At 41.6% G+C, this 14,135-nt stretch overlaps 1 protein-coding gene across 1 annotated transcript; it reads left to right on the forward strand.

Moving 5' to 3' along the window:
• The first annotated feature begins 11,060 nt into the window (after positions 1-11,060).
• LOC147889848 (G-type lectin S-receptor-like serine/threonine-protein kinase At1g34300) lies at positions 11,061-13,749 on the forward strand. The gene has a single exon (XM_087391920.1). The coding sequence runs from the start codon at positions 11,082-11,084 to the stop codon at positions 13,473-13,475; it is 2,394 nt and encodes a 797-aa protein (XP_087248046.1). The 5' UTR covers positions 11,061-11,081; the 3' UTR covers positions 13,476-13,749.
• The last annotated feature ends 386 nt before the right edge of the window (positions 13,750-14,135 follow it).

Genomic DNA, 14,135 nt, shown 5'->3' on the forward strand with positions numbered 1-14,135 from the left:
ACATGGGCAGAAGAGCTTGGTTTCTTCATCAAAAGGAAAAGAGACTCTTTCTACTTATGTCAAAAAGGGAGTTCAATGGTGTTGAAGATCCATGGGATGCTACTTTCTTCAAAAAAGATATGACTTCAAGCCTTGTAGTAGGCATAATAATACAGCGAAAAGACACCTTTGTGGATATTTTAACAAAGAGTTCAGATCCTGAAGTTGGCGGTATGCATTTTATTGTGTCAAGGAGAGACGCAAAGACCTTTGTGATGCCTCCTCCTCAACCATCAAAGTTTCCAGAGCTGCAAAGGGCATTGGAGACTCTTTCATATACTTGGGAGCAATTTCCTAGTGTGGTGGCAAAAAGGATGCATGCAAAGATAATGTTTGAATACTTTCAGGATGCAGAATATGCTCCTCATATTCAAGGATCTTCACATGAAGGAGATCAAAAAGCTCAAACTTCGATGCAGGGACAAGAAGAACAGGCACACTGTCACAAACCTGTAGAACATGAGCGCAAACTTCTAGAGCCAGAAATGGTGGATGTAACTAAGGATGATGAAAAACAAGCCTTGAGTGCACGGGAATTAGCAAAAATTGAAGAAGATCAAGGTCAATCCACTGCAGTTATGCTAGAAGCTCTTGCTAGCAAACCACGACGTGAAATGCAAAAGGCTAGTACTGCAAGAGCCACGGTTCCAAGCAGTAAAAAAAGACATTGTCCCACTGTAGAGAAAGATAATGTGGATGAAAAACGGTCAAAAAAAGAGAAAGATGAAGAAGACTCAGAATCCGAGGCTGAAGATGATCAGGATGAACTCACATCAATCAAAAATCTTAATCTGCGTCTTAATGAAGCAGTTACAGATGATGATGTGGGATATATCTGGGGTCAAAGGACGTGGTTTGTGAATGCCAAAGATGTGGAAGCTGCAGCTCTCTTTACTAATAGCCGAAGCCTTGATATATCCTATGCAATGCAAATATACGAGGCTTTGAGAGATGGTAAGAAACCTGTGGCAAGCAATGTGGTCTTGCGCCCAATAATGTTTTGTCCAACCAAAAATAGTTTTCTAGATCAAATAACATTTACAGGGCCTACACATTTCGAGGAAACCTTCAGTCAATTCTTTAAAGACACTCTTAAAAATATTCCACATGAACAAGGCGAAGAGGCACAAGGTGAGAATATGCTAAAGGAAGTAAAGAAGGAATTTCTCCTTCATTGCAGATTCCAGCCCATTGATGGTCAACATTGGGCTTATGCTTGTAATCAAATCGCAAGGGAAGCAAAGGAGGGCAAAAGACTTACTCCAGAACAATTTGTAAAGATAAGCTCATTCCATTATTATCCTGCAACAATCTGTATATTCAAGCATGAGATCAAGTATTTGATTGAGTCCGAAAGACTTAATCATTATGTCCATGGAAAGCGTAAGATATCCTCAACATCAGAGGTCTTACAAAAGGCAAGGGTTATATGGACAACATTTGGTTCTCCAAATCCTGATTTGAAGCGAAAGGTCACAAAAGCAGATGCCGACACACTCACAAACTTTTATACTTCTTTGAGTGCAGTTGTGCCTAGGGGAACTCAAGAGCGAGAAGAAAGTATGACAAGCCTCAAGGTGGTGAGGGACAGATATGCCGACTACACTTCTATCATATTTCGTCCTGTTGAAGTGTTCAAAGAGATGCTTGAAACGTGCATTGCTTGTGAGCGTGGACAGTTGACCTATGAAGCTCCTTTGTTTATCTCCGGCAAGTCAAAGGTAATGGATAAGAAGGAGCTGACGGCAAGGATGTGGAGGCCTATAAAGTACTTACCTGATAAGTATGCATCCATGGCAGCACAAAAAATTTTAAAGAAAGAATGGTTTTTTGGAAAAAAAGACAAAGACCACTGCATGGAAGAATGCATCAATGTACAGGTGAGGCGTGATGCAGTGCATAGTGCCATTAAGTATTTGCTGTCAGAGAAACAAATTCCACTTACTCATTGTAACATTGACTATAATGTGGTGAAGCATATAGCTTCTTTGTCAACACCCAAGGTAAAGCTATGGGCAAACAGGTGGATTAAAAAGGATGAAGATGGGTCGGAAATAGTAACCTCTTATATGAGAAAAGAGATCCCACAACAGGTGGTTGCATATGTGGAAAGATTAATCAGCGAGATAAGGATGCCGACAGATATGCACCAAAGCTTTCAATTCAATGTAGAGGTTACGGCAGAGTCTGGAAAGCTTGTCAACTTCAGGGGAGTCTCAGAAGATGACTTCTTCAAGAATGAGTCAGCATGGGATAAGCCACAACTATTCTTTATCAATGAAGTTTCTAGCGATGATATCCATAACTTCATTGATAGAATAGTATATACCACCATTAGCAAAGTGGCGATTTGCAACATTGTCATTTTTGTTGATAAAAAAGACAAAGAAGCCATGCAGGTTACTCTAGAGTGAGCATATTCATCAGATTTGAAGATCTATAGTGGTGTTTATGCAGCAAAGAGAGGCAAGAGAGAATGTGGCATAGCGATTCAAACTCTTGAATCATTCTTTCTGTGTATGCGGAGTCCCAACCCTGATCACTCCTTACAAAAGAACATAAGAGGGAATTCAAATAATTTGAGATTGATGCTAGAAGAGCAAGATATTCCGACGTCCATACATTATCAAAAAAACAACTATGGAAGTCCTGCAAAAAGTGGGAGTCTCTTGCTTACCATGATGGAGAATTTGCTGCCGGCAGGTTGGGAGGTCACCTTGTGCAGGATGGGATATTTATTTGAGGATCTCCTAAGAAAAGGCAACTCCACAAATATTATTGAAAATAATTATTTCATGGCTTATTTCCAGCTTCAAGCAGATCTAACCACAGGCTATGAAAAAGAGATAGATCACAAGGACACCGATGACATGGATGATTACCTTGAAGATCATAATGTCCCAGTTGATGATGATGAAAAGATGGACTTACATGACCCATTCACAGAGAGGTTGGTGGATGAAGACAAACATGATGATGCCTTCTTTGATAATTATGGCTCGCAAGGTTATGAAAAAAGGCCACTACGACAATACTTAGCGGTATGAACTCTCTATTTCTCAACTAAATACAATTTTTTAAATAAGATTTAAATTTAAAGATAATGAATCTAATCTCTCATATTTGTTTACAGGCAATAGAGGGAGAAGAAATGGATGAAGTCAATACGGAGGCACTCCCTTCTACTTCAACAATGCAACCACCTCTAAATTTGATTGAAGAATCAAATTTAGCTACATTGGATAAAATGGAGAGCTCATTTGAAGTTAGGATCGTTTTGAAACGAGAACCTCAGTATTTAAGCTTTGGTAGAGAGGAGGTTTCAATCCTCTCCAATCCTTTAAAAGAGGTTAATGACAATGTTATCTTGGCCATTCTCAGGTAACGTTTATTTATTTGTTGCTACTTCAATGAGCTAACATTTGTTTATTTATTCACAGTGCAGTTATATATCAGTTTCCTAGTGCAGAATGCAAATCAATTCTATGAGCTAATGTTTGTTTATTTCTTGGTGCAGTGTAGTTATTTCTCAGCTTCCTAGTATAGTGCAGCATCGTGTCTACATGCTCGATGCTCTCCTTTCTTCTATTCTTAGCTCTCCTCAAAAGACTATAGAAGATGTTCGTACCTGGTTAAGCCCTTTGAATTTAGATGGGGTGCGAGTCATCTTAATGCCTTATCATGAGGCGTAAGTATCAACTCTAACCTTATTTTTACTATTTCTTTGGCAAGTTTGTGTAAAACAATAATCATTTTTATTCTGGTCGTGTAGCTCACATTGGAGTCTGATCTTCTGGGACCTTGAACTCAACCGTTTATGGTTTGTGAATTCAATAGAAGGCTATCATGCCAACTCCCCAAGGTAATTATTCTCTTAATATTTTTGATACTTTCTTATTTTGTATCTTATGATCATGACATATTAATATATTTCATATGTCATGCTGGACAGTGCTGCATATCGGCTAGTATCTGCTGTCAGAACAACCACGGAGCAACAAGATCAAGTAGAATTCAAAAGACGTCTGCCAGTGGAGCAAAAAGATGGACACAGCTGTGGGTGGAGAGTTGCCTACAACTGCATGTTGTTTCTTAGAGAGATTTTTGATTTGGAGTTACCAGTCAAAATGGAATCATATACAGAAGCTGATCTGCTAGCATTTCGGGCTGAGAGTATTCAGCATCTAATTACTACCATTGGGAAACAACCTGAAAATATGACTACATTGCAGCATGTATAAAACCTTATCTTTATACTTGTATGCTTGTTCCAGCCTTTAATTGGGATGTGTAAATCTCATAACTTTTTTATATTTTCTTCCAAGAGGAGAAGAGACTGAGTCTAATGAAAGCATGCTATCTTTATACTTTTATGATTATTTAAACCATTATTTTTATTTGGGATGTGTAAATCTCATAACTTGTCTAATGAAAGCATGCTATCTTTATACTTCTATGATTATTTAAACCATTATTTTTATTTGGGATGTGTAAATCTCATAACTTTTTAAATTTTTCATCCAAGAGGAGGAGAGACTCACTCTAATGAAAGCATGTATGAAACCTTTTTAAATTTTTTCTCCAAGCGGAGGAGAGACTCACTCTAATGAAAGCATGTATGAAACCTCATCTGCTTGTTTAAGCCTTTATTTGGGATGTGTACATCGCATAACTTTTTTATATTTTTATGGCAGAAGGAGGATGTGGAGGACATAGCAAGTGAAGAAGAATACGATGTAGACTACTCCCTCAATAAGATGAGTCATGAAAATATGAATCTATTGGAGCAGATTGGAAGTTCATTCACTGCTATGTTATTAATTCGACAACAACCTCATTTTTTTGAATTTGGTGAAGAAGAGATTTCAATCCTCTTGAATCCTAAGAATGAGGTTAATGTCAAATTCATTACAGCTATCCTCAGGTTTGATGCAGCCTTTTCCTTGGCTTTATACTTTGCTTATTTTGATTAAACCCAAGAAGCTAATACTTTTTTTTTAAATATAGTAATGTTATAGCAAATTTTCCGCAAAATATACAAAGCGTTTCATATATGCTCGATCCTCGTATTTCGGAAGTGCTTAGCAACAAAGAAGAAACCATAGAGAATGTTTGCAAGTGGTTGAAGCATGTTCCTATGAATGACACACGAGTTATTTTTACAACATATTATGAGAAGTAAGCATCAAACCCTACTTGTTTTTTCTATTGCATGGCTAGAATTGTCTCAAACACAGTAATTATTCTTTATTGATAATGCAGCTCACATCGGAGTCTGGTAGTCGTGGACATCCTTGTGAAGAAGTGCTTCTTTGCCAACTCAATGACATCCGTCCATGGCAATGTGTTAGAGTAAGTATAGACTACACTTGTTGTCACTTCTTGACATGTAGATTGATATGCAATGCACATATTCACTGTTGTTATATGTTTTGATGTGCAGATCAGCTTGAAAGTTAGTAGGTGCTATCGACATAGTAATGCGGCAATGTGACTTGGCACAACAAATAGAGTATATAACATGTCAGGTATTACATCAAGAGAATAGCCACATCTATAATTGTGGATGGAGGGTGGGCTACAATTGCTTTTTGGTACTTGGTCAAATTTTTGAGATACAAAATGACACCACACTGTCAACATATACGGATTTGCATCTCTATGCATTTATAACATGTACCATTCGAGCAATTATTGATTGCGAAATGAATGCCATCAAAGAGTCAAAGAGGATAGAAGACCTCAACTCTACAAACATGGCTTCATTAGAAGAATTGGGAAGCTCTTTTAATGTTAGGGTTATGATTCAACATAGACCTCAGTATCTTGAATTTGGGGGAGAGGAGATTTAAATTCTCTCTAGAGCTTCAAATGAGGTCAATAACGACGTTATGATGGCCATTCTCAGGTTTGATATAAACTTTTTCTCTACTTGATAATTCAATATTTTGATTAAATCTAATAAGCTAATATTCATTTATTTGTTGGTGCAGTATAGTTATCTCACGATTTGGTAGAGTCGTACAAAATCGTGTGTATATGTTGGATTCCCTCCTTTCTCCTATACTTAGTGATAGCAGAAAGACAATAGCCGATGTTTGTAAATTGTTACAGCCTTTACATTTACATGGCGTACGTGCGAGTCCTATTTATGGCATATCATGAGATGTAAGTATCATGGCAACCTTTATTTTCATCTTATACTGGCAACATTGTGTTAAATAATAATGGTTCTTAATTATTCGTGTAGGGAACATTGGAGTCTGGTGGTTTGGGACCTTGAAGACAACTATTGTTGGTTTGTTAACTCGATTGCAGGCTTTCATGGCTCAGTGCAAACGTAAGTATTCTATTAATCTATTGTTACTTCTATATTATGTACCTTATGTGATAGACACACTAAGTTTTTTTAATATGTCACGATGAGCAGGTCGATTGAGAAGTTGGTATCTGCTATCAGAGAAACAGGACAGTACAAAGACTCGGTAGACTTCCAAAAGCATTTAGTAGTAGAGCAGGAAGATGGGCATAGTTGTGGGTGGAGAGTTGCCTACAACTGCATGTTGATTTTCAAAGAAATTTTCTCACTTAAGCCACAGATCTCATCGGAAGACTCTTTGGAGCTCAAATATTCAGAGGAGGATATACAATTGTTTAGGGCTGAAATCATTCGAGACCTAATTGCTGCCATTAGAATACAACGTGCAACTGAAGCAATATCAAAGCTTCCCTTTAAGGAAGAGGAGACTGAGTCTACTATGAAAGCACTGCACACTATAGAAGAAGTAGAGACCCAGTGTACACCTACAGCACCACAGCCTCCACTGGAAGCATCAGAAGAGTTGTCACCGCCTCTGCTTGCATTTAAGGAAGAGGATACTGAGTCTACTCCAAAAGCACTACATACTACAGAAGAAGTAGAGACCGAGTGTACATCTACAGCACCACAGCCTCCATTGGAAGCATCAGAAGAGTTGCCACAGTCTCCACTAGAAGCATCACAAGAGTTGTGATGCATGTATGATGTTGTGTTTGTAGTTTTTGTTGATTATACACCAATTTGTGACTTATTACTTAAGTGGCATAATCTGATGATATTTATATAATTTCTTTATGTACACAATTTTATGATATGAATGTGTGATGATGTGATTATTTGGAAATAAATCCCTGTGTGATGAGAATTTTGATATGAATATGTGATGATGTAATATTTGTAATATATTTCTTCATGCACACAATTTTATGATATGAATGTGTGATGATGTGATTATTTGGAAATAAATCCCTGTGTGATGAGAATTTTGATATGAATATGTGATGATGTAATATTTGTAATATATTTCTTCATGCACACAATTTTATGATATGAATGTGTGATGATGTGATTATTTGGAAATAAATCCCTGTGTGATGAGAATTTTGATATGAATATGTGATGATGTAATATTTGTAATATATTTCTTCATGCACACAATTTTATGATATGAATGTGTGATGATGTGATTATTTGGAAATAAATCCTTGTGTGATGAGAATTTTATTCAGTTGGACAATCTCCACTCACTTAAAGTAGAGCATTCGCAATGCTTCTCTCACTTTATTCCAACCCTTATCCTTATCATCTCCACTCACTTAAAGTAGAGCATTCAATCTCCACTCGCTTTATTCCAACCCTTATCCTTATCATAGTGAACACATCGTGCCTCTCACTTTATTCCAACCCTTATCCTTATCATAGTGAACACATCGTGCCTTAGTGCACTTGTATTCTTCCATCCTAGTCCTTCCACAAACACTCTCTTATTTCTTATATCCTAGTTCTTCTGAGTAACTTGTATTCTTCTATCCTAGTCCTTCCGCAAACACTCTCAGAGTCTTCTTTCATCCATCCTGATAACCAAGTATTCTTCTATCCTAGTTCTTCCACAAACACTCTCTTCTTTCATCCATCCTAGTGCTTCTCATTAACTTGTATTCTTCCATCATAGTCCTTCCGCAGACACTCTCTTCTTTCTTGCATCGTAGTCCATCTCCCTTTCTTTATCATCTCCCCACCCATGGATGTCCTTGGCATTGTCGAAGACGTGGAGTTCGGAATTAACAATCTCAAAGAATGGATTGCTGACCAAGGAGCACAGAGAGAGGCCAGAATTCGACAAGGTTCTCCTTTGACACACATGGAGAGAGAGGAATTTGCTGCACAAAGGCACGCAGAGAGGGAGGAGACTCTCAAGATAGCAGAGAGTGAAAGACTTTTAAGACGTATGATAAAAGCACGACAAGATCTATTAGACTTCTTAAGTAACCTGCGTTATCGCAGCTCTCGTCATGGGCGATTTGATGTGGATGCTGAGAGAACAATAAGAGCCTCTCAGAGAAATTATAAAGAAACAATTTGTGATTGCTTAAATTTCTTCTTCGCATGTAATTATGTTGAGGATACAGCTGTGGAGGCAGTGAAAGATTGGGTTGTTGAGAAGATAAGAGAGACCAATGATGAGATCTTCTAGACTTAGATAAGAGAGACTGTATTAAGGTGTTTTTTGACACCATATGGCTTTGTATTAAGGTGTTTTTTGACACCATATGGCGTTGAGTAATATGATCTACTTCTTGTACAAATGTGATCTTAAGATGATGTTAAGAGAGACTGTATTAAGGTGTTTTTTGACACCATATGGCTTTGAGTGATATGATCTACTTCTTTACAAATGTGATGTGCTCTTTTTGAAATGTACTCTAGTTTTCATAACATGTCACGTCATTTTTTCTAATTTGATTTTTTAAAATCTTACTTTTTATCTCTTTTAACAATGTGATGTACTCTATTTTTAATGTACTCTAGTTTTAATAACATCTCACGTCATTTTTTCTAATTTGATTTTTTAAAATCTTCCTTTTTGACTCAATGTTTTGTTTTATAAGAGCCTTTTTTTTTGAAATTTTTTATCCAAAATTATCTCACAAAATGAATTTGGACAGTGCAAGAGTCCAAAATTAATGAAATAGTTGTTATTAGTCTTTTTCCCCTATACCCAAGTCTGACAAATGATTTGCACGTCAGTATCACTACGAGCCTCCACCAGAGTTTCCTCTGCATGGCTTCGCCCTGCTCAGGCATAGTCACCATCTTTCGGGTCCCAGGAGGTACACTTCCACTCGAGCCTTTCACAGAGATCACGGTCGGTCGATGGGGGGGGATCCCACCTGTCAGGTTCCTTGCACCTCCGTGGGTTTGCCGCCCATCGGCTCGCGTACATGTTAGACTCCTTGGTCTGTGTTTTAAGATGAGTCTGATGGAAAGCCCAGAGCGCTAGCGTCCCAAGCGCGTAGGTGCATAAAGCCTGCCACAATCGACACGCGCTTCGTTCCTCAGCTCGCGCAATGGCATAGGCGGGCCTTCGAGAGTCTGCTCTTATCTCGCCGTGTCGGCCCATGCTGACCAGTGCCCCGCTTCGAGCGACGGATGAGCTTGCACTGTTCCGCATTTGATCGGGGCACGCTCGTGGCCTCCATTCACTTCCCTCCCAGCAATTTCAAGCACTCTTTAACTCTCTTTTCAAAGTCCTTTTCATCTTTCCCTTGCGGTACTTGTTCACTATCACTATATATCGCATTTCGCTGCGTTCTTCATTGTTACGAGAGCTGAGATATCTGTTGTTGAGAGTCGTTGCTCCATGCGTCATGTCCTCTCGGAGGGAGGAGGCTCAGTTCGACGCATTTCTTCGGTGCCTCGCACTCCCGAGGGAGTCGAAGGTCTAGCAGGCGGCCCCGTGCCGGGGGCATGGAGGAGAGGGCGGCCCTCGTGGTACGGAGCGGGTCGCCTCGGCCTGTCGTCGCATCGGCCCATCGTCGAGCAGCCCACAAGTCACTCAGGCCGGCCCCTCGCTCGCTTTCACCCGGCTCCGACAGGGGGCGAGGTATCGACAGCCGCGCGTTCAGGCGCGGCCCCTCTCGTCGACATTCCACGGTTCGGGACGTTTCTCACAAGACGTGTGTCAATGATCCTTCCGCAGGTTCACCTACGAAAACCTTGTTACGACTTCTCCATCCCCTAAATGAACTTCTCACAACGTTGCCAGCGGCGAACTGCCAGCGTCGCCGTGATCCAAAAACTTCACCGGACCATTCAATCGATAGGAGCGATGGGCGGTGTGTACAAAGGGCAGGGACATAGTCAACGTGAGCTGATGACTCGCGCTTAGTGGAATTCCTCGTTGAAGATCAATAATTGCAATGATCTATCCCCATCATGATGAAATTTCAGAAGATTACCCGGGCCTCTCGGCGCAGATGGTAAACTCGTTGAATTCATCAGTGTAGTGCGCATGCGGCCCAGAACATCTAAGGGTGTCATAGACCTGTTATTGCCTCAAACTTCCGTGGCCTAGATAGCCACAGTCCCTCTAAGAATTTGGCCACGAAGAGGATCGTTCGCATAACTAGATGAAAGCCCCGTCCGGCATGTCGGACCGCACCTACACCTATTAAAATTCAAGTTTTTTTCTAAGGCATAATTTTCATCGGGAACAAGATGTCGGAACCCACCCTGAGTGTAGTTGTGAGCTATGTTTATTGATTTGAAAATAGATCTTTATGTGTGTGTGTTTGAGAGAGAGAGAGAGAGAGAGAGAGAGAGAGTCGTTTTTTAATGCCATCACTTAAGGCTAGTGGACACATATTATCCACGTGACCGCCAAGAGTCCAGTCCAACGCAAGGAGAGGATAAATGCCCCTCTCAATCAAAAGTGCAACCTAATATTTGTCACAAGGGGTGAGAGAGGTCAATGCCTGCACATGAATTGGTGTGGTGAAAAATCATAATTGTTAAAAAAACGCTCAACACTTATTGGTGAGTCAGCTTGACTTGGAAGAACCGACATTGGTTGGTGAAGTCCTATACGTGCGACAGACGTCGCTTGATTTTTCAGGGCAACGTTCTAGGTCGGGACTCAAGGAAGCTGTAATATAATTGTCCAAAGCCCAATAGACGCTCGCCTACCATGGCGGCAGCGACGGTGGCTCTCCTGGCGCTGCTCATGTCCGTTACCCACTGCGGCTTTCACGTCCTCGGAGCAGACGTTCTGCAGCTGGGCGCCTCCCTCACGCCTTCCTCTCCGCCTCTTGTATCCAACAATTGGGCCTTTACCCTCTCGTTCCGCCCCTTCTCTGCCACCTCTTCCAATTCTTCCCTCTATTTGGCCATCTCCTTCTCTGCTGCTCCCCTTGATCACCCTGCCTGGGTGGCCAACCCCAACAACCCCGTCTCCCCCTCCGCTTCCCTTAACCTCTCCCGCACCACCCTCACCCTCAATGACCCCTCTGCTAAGCCTTTCCAAATCTCCACCTCCTCTTCTTCTACTGTCGTTCGTGCCCAGCTCCTTGACTCCGGCAACCTCGTCCTCCTTAATTCCTCCTCCTCCGTCGTCTGGCAAAGCTTCGATTACCCCACCGATACCCTCCTCCCCAGCCAGCGCTTCAGTTCCGGCTCCCAGCTTGCGTCCCAGTCCAGCTCTGACAGTTTTGCCCCTGGTAGATATCTTATGAAGTTTGATAATTCTGGATCTCTAGTGCTTAACGACTCCCAGTGCGTCTCCAATACATTCTATACACCGCAATACTGGAGCTGGCCCAGCGCCGCCTCTCAGTCGCCCTTCCTCCAATTGGACCAGAACGGGACTTTCTCCTTCTACAGCTCGCCGAATGTCGTAAACTCGTCCTTCATCTCTTCTGATTACGGCGTGAACTTGGCAAACAGGAGGATCACTCTGGACATAGACGGCAACTTACGTATGTATAGTTGGGACACAGCTGTATCCCAGTGGATAAGAGTTTGGCTTGCGTTTGAGGACGTGTGCAACCGCGTCATGGGCTTGTGTGGCAACTATGGGATTTGCATTTACAATCCGGAACCTTCTTGCATTTGTCCACCAGGATTTTCGATTCAGTCTGGTTCTACGGTGCTGTCTCGTGGATGTGTTCCAAACGCTCCTCTCAATTGCAGCAGTACCCAGTACGTCATGCTTGACAGCACTGATTTTCCGTTCTTCGACGATATTAATATTCTAAGGGTATCCGAAACCGATTGCAAGCAAAGGTGCTCCTCTGATTGTAATTGTCTAGCTGCCGTGTACTGGCAAACCGGCGATGGACACTGCATGTTGAAATCCAGAGTGCTCAACGGCTACAGCTTGCGTTCTCAACATTTCCGTTCCTTCCTGAAGATCTCCGATCCAAATCAATCAACGCTTAGGGTCTCCAATTATTCTAGTACTCTGTGGACTCCGGACACAGTTTGGCAGCCGCTAGCAAGCTCTAACGAAACATCCGTTCTGAATGCAACTAGAAGCGCCGAAACGCGTCCGGAACAGTGGAGTAATAAGACGGTAGTTATAGCACTGATCGTCGTGATTGGAGTACTAATACTCTGCTTTAGTCTTGTTACAGCATATCTACTTAGGAGAGCCGCAAACCAGCCGAGGTACACGGAGGTTCGACGTGCAGATCTAGAAAGTGTGTCTGGATCGCCTATCATGTTTTCTTACAAGGAGTTGGAAGCTGCAACACAAAATTTTGCCGAGAGGCTAGGATCTGGGGCATTTGGTATGGTTTATAAAGGGCAACTGGCAAACGGCAAAGTAGTTGCAGTAAAAAGACTGGAGGGGCTTTTGCAGCGTGACGAACAACTTCGTGCAGAGATAGCCACGCTTGGGAAGATCCATCACATAAACTTGCTGCGACTGTATGGATTTTGTGCAGAAAGCGATCACAGAATGTTAGTATACGAGTATATGGAAAATGGGTCACTTGATGCGGTTTTATTTCATCAGAATTCGGAGGTCAAAACGGCAATATTGAATTGGGACACCAGATTCCAGATCTGCTTGGATGTAGCAAGGGGCATGACGTATCTGCATGAGGAGTGCTTGGACTGCATTCTGCACTGTGACATCAAACCACAGAACATTCTCCTTGACGAGAAGTACTGCGCTAAAGTGGCCGATTTTGGGCTAGCGTACCTCTTCACCAGAGATCATTCAGTGAAGCTGACAACAATAAGGGGAACGAGGGGATATCTGGCACCAGAATGGGTGATGAATCTTCCCATAACAGCGAAAGCAGATGTGTTCAGCTACGGGATGCTATTGCTAGAGATAGTGAGCGGGAGGAGCAATTATTTGTTTACGGAGTCAAAGATGATGGACGAGAACGACAAGTGGTGTTTTCCAGTATGGGCGTATGAGAAGATGGTGGAGGAGGTGGTGGATGAGAGCATGGGGGGGGAGGTTGATTATGAGCAGGCGAAGGCGGTGTTGAAAGTGGCGTTTTTGTGCATACAGAGGGACATGCACGCCAGGCCAAGTATGGGGAAGGTAGTGCAGATGCTGGAAAGGACCGTGCCCATCCCTGATTCTCCTCCCCCTTCCCTCTAGGCTCTAGGTAGCAACAATGACTCGCGTTCTATCTTATGTAAGTACTTATCATGGAAACTTTTTGAAAGAACATAAGCTTAGCCTAATCACACCCCTCAAAACTTTCATGTTACATCTACAAAAGCTTAGAGGAGCTTTTACCTACCCAATCTTATGTAGCTCTGACTTGTCTTCCTTGTATATACAAGTTGTCCTATTATAAGGACAAGTCTAGGACCCGTGCCTTTGTTCCCTTTTCACACATCAATCACTACTTTCTTGCTGTTTTCTCTAAGGAAGCTATGCTATTGTGTTTGCCCTCTTCTTTGGGCAGGCTGTCTATAAGTAGAACTTGTTGTGCTTTAGTATTCTACTAGTGGGGAACTCACGTGCTGCCGCTATAGCATAGTTAAGCTAGTTCTTATATCACTTTTCTCTTTTCTTTTGAATTGATGAACTCTCATGGAAAGTTGAATGCTCCTCTCTATAAATCACGTTCAAGATTTGGTTCAATAGTCACAACACTTGAAAATTTGGTTCACCTCTAGAGAAACCACAAAGGAGTTGCTAGTAGACATTGATTAGAGGTTGGGCTTTAGAAGGTGCATCTCATCTTCTAAACTCTCTCTCTCTCATCTTCCAAATCTCTTTCGGCCTTGCTTTTTCTTGTCTTCTAAATCT

This window comes from Dipteris shenzhenensis, chromosome 20 (genome assembly GCF_047967505.1).
Source record: "Dipteris shenzhenensis isolate YYH24624 ecotype China chromosome 20, Dip_SZ_1.0, whole genome shotgun sequence".
Lineage (NCBI taxonomy): Eukaryota > Viridiplantae > Streptophyta > Polypodiopsida > Gleicheniales > Dipteridaceae > Dipteris > Dipteris shenzhenensis.

Excerpts from the sequence above, each read along its gene's own strand:
- LOC147889848 (XM_087391920.1), top strand. The coding sequence starts at position 11,082 with ATGTCCGTTACCCACTGCGGCTTTCACGTCCTCGGAGCAGACGTTCTG.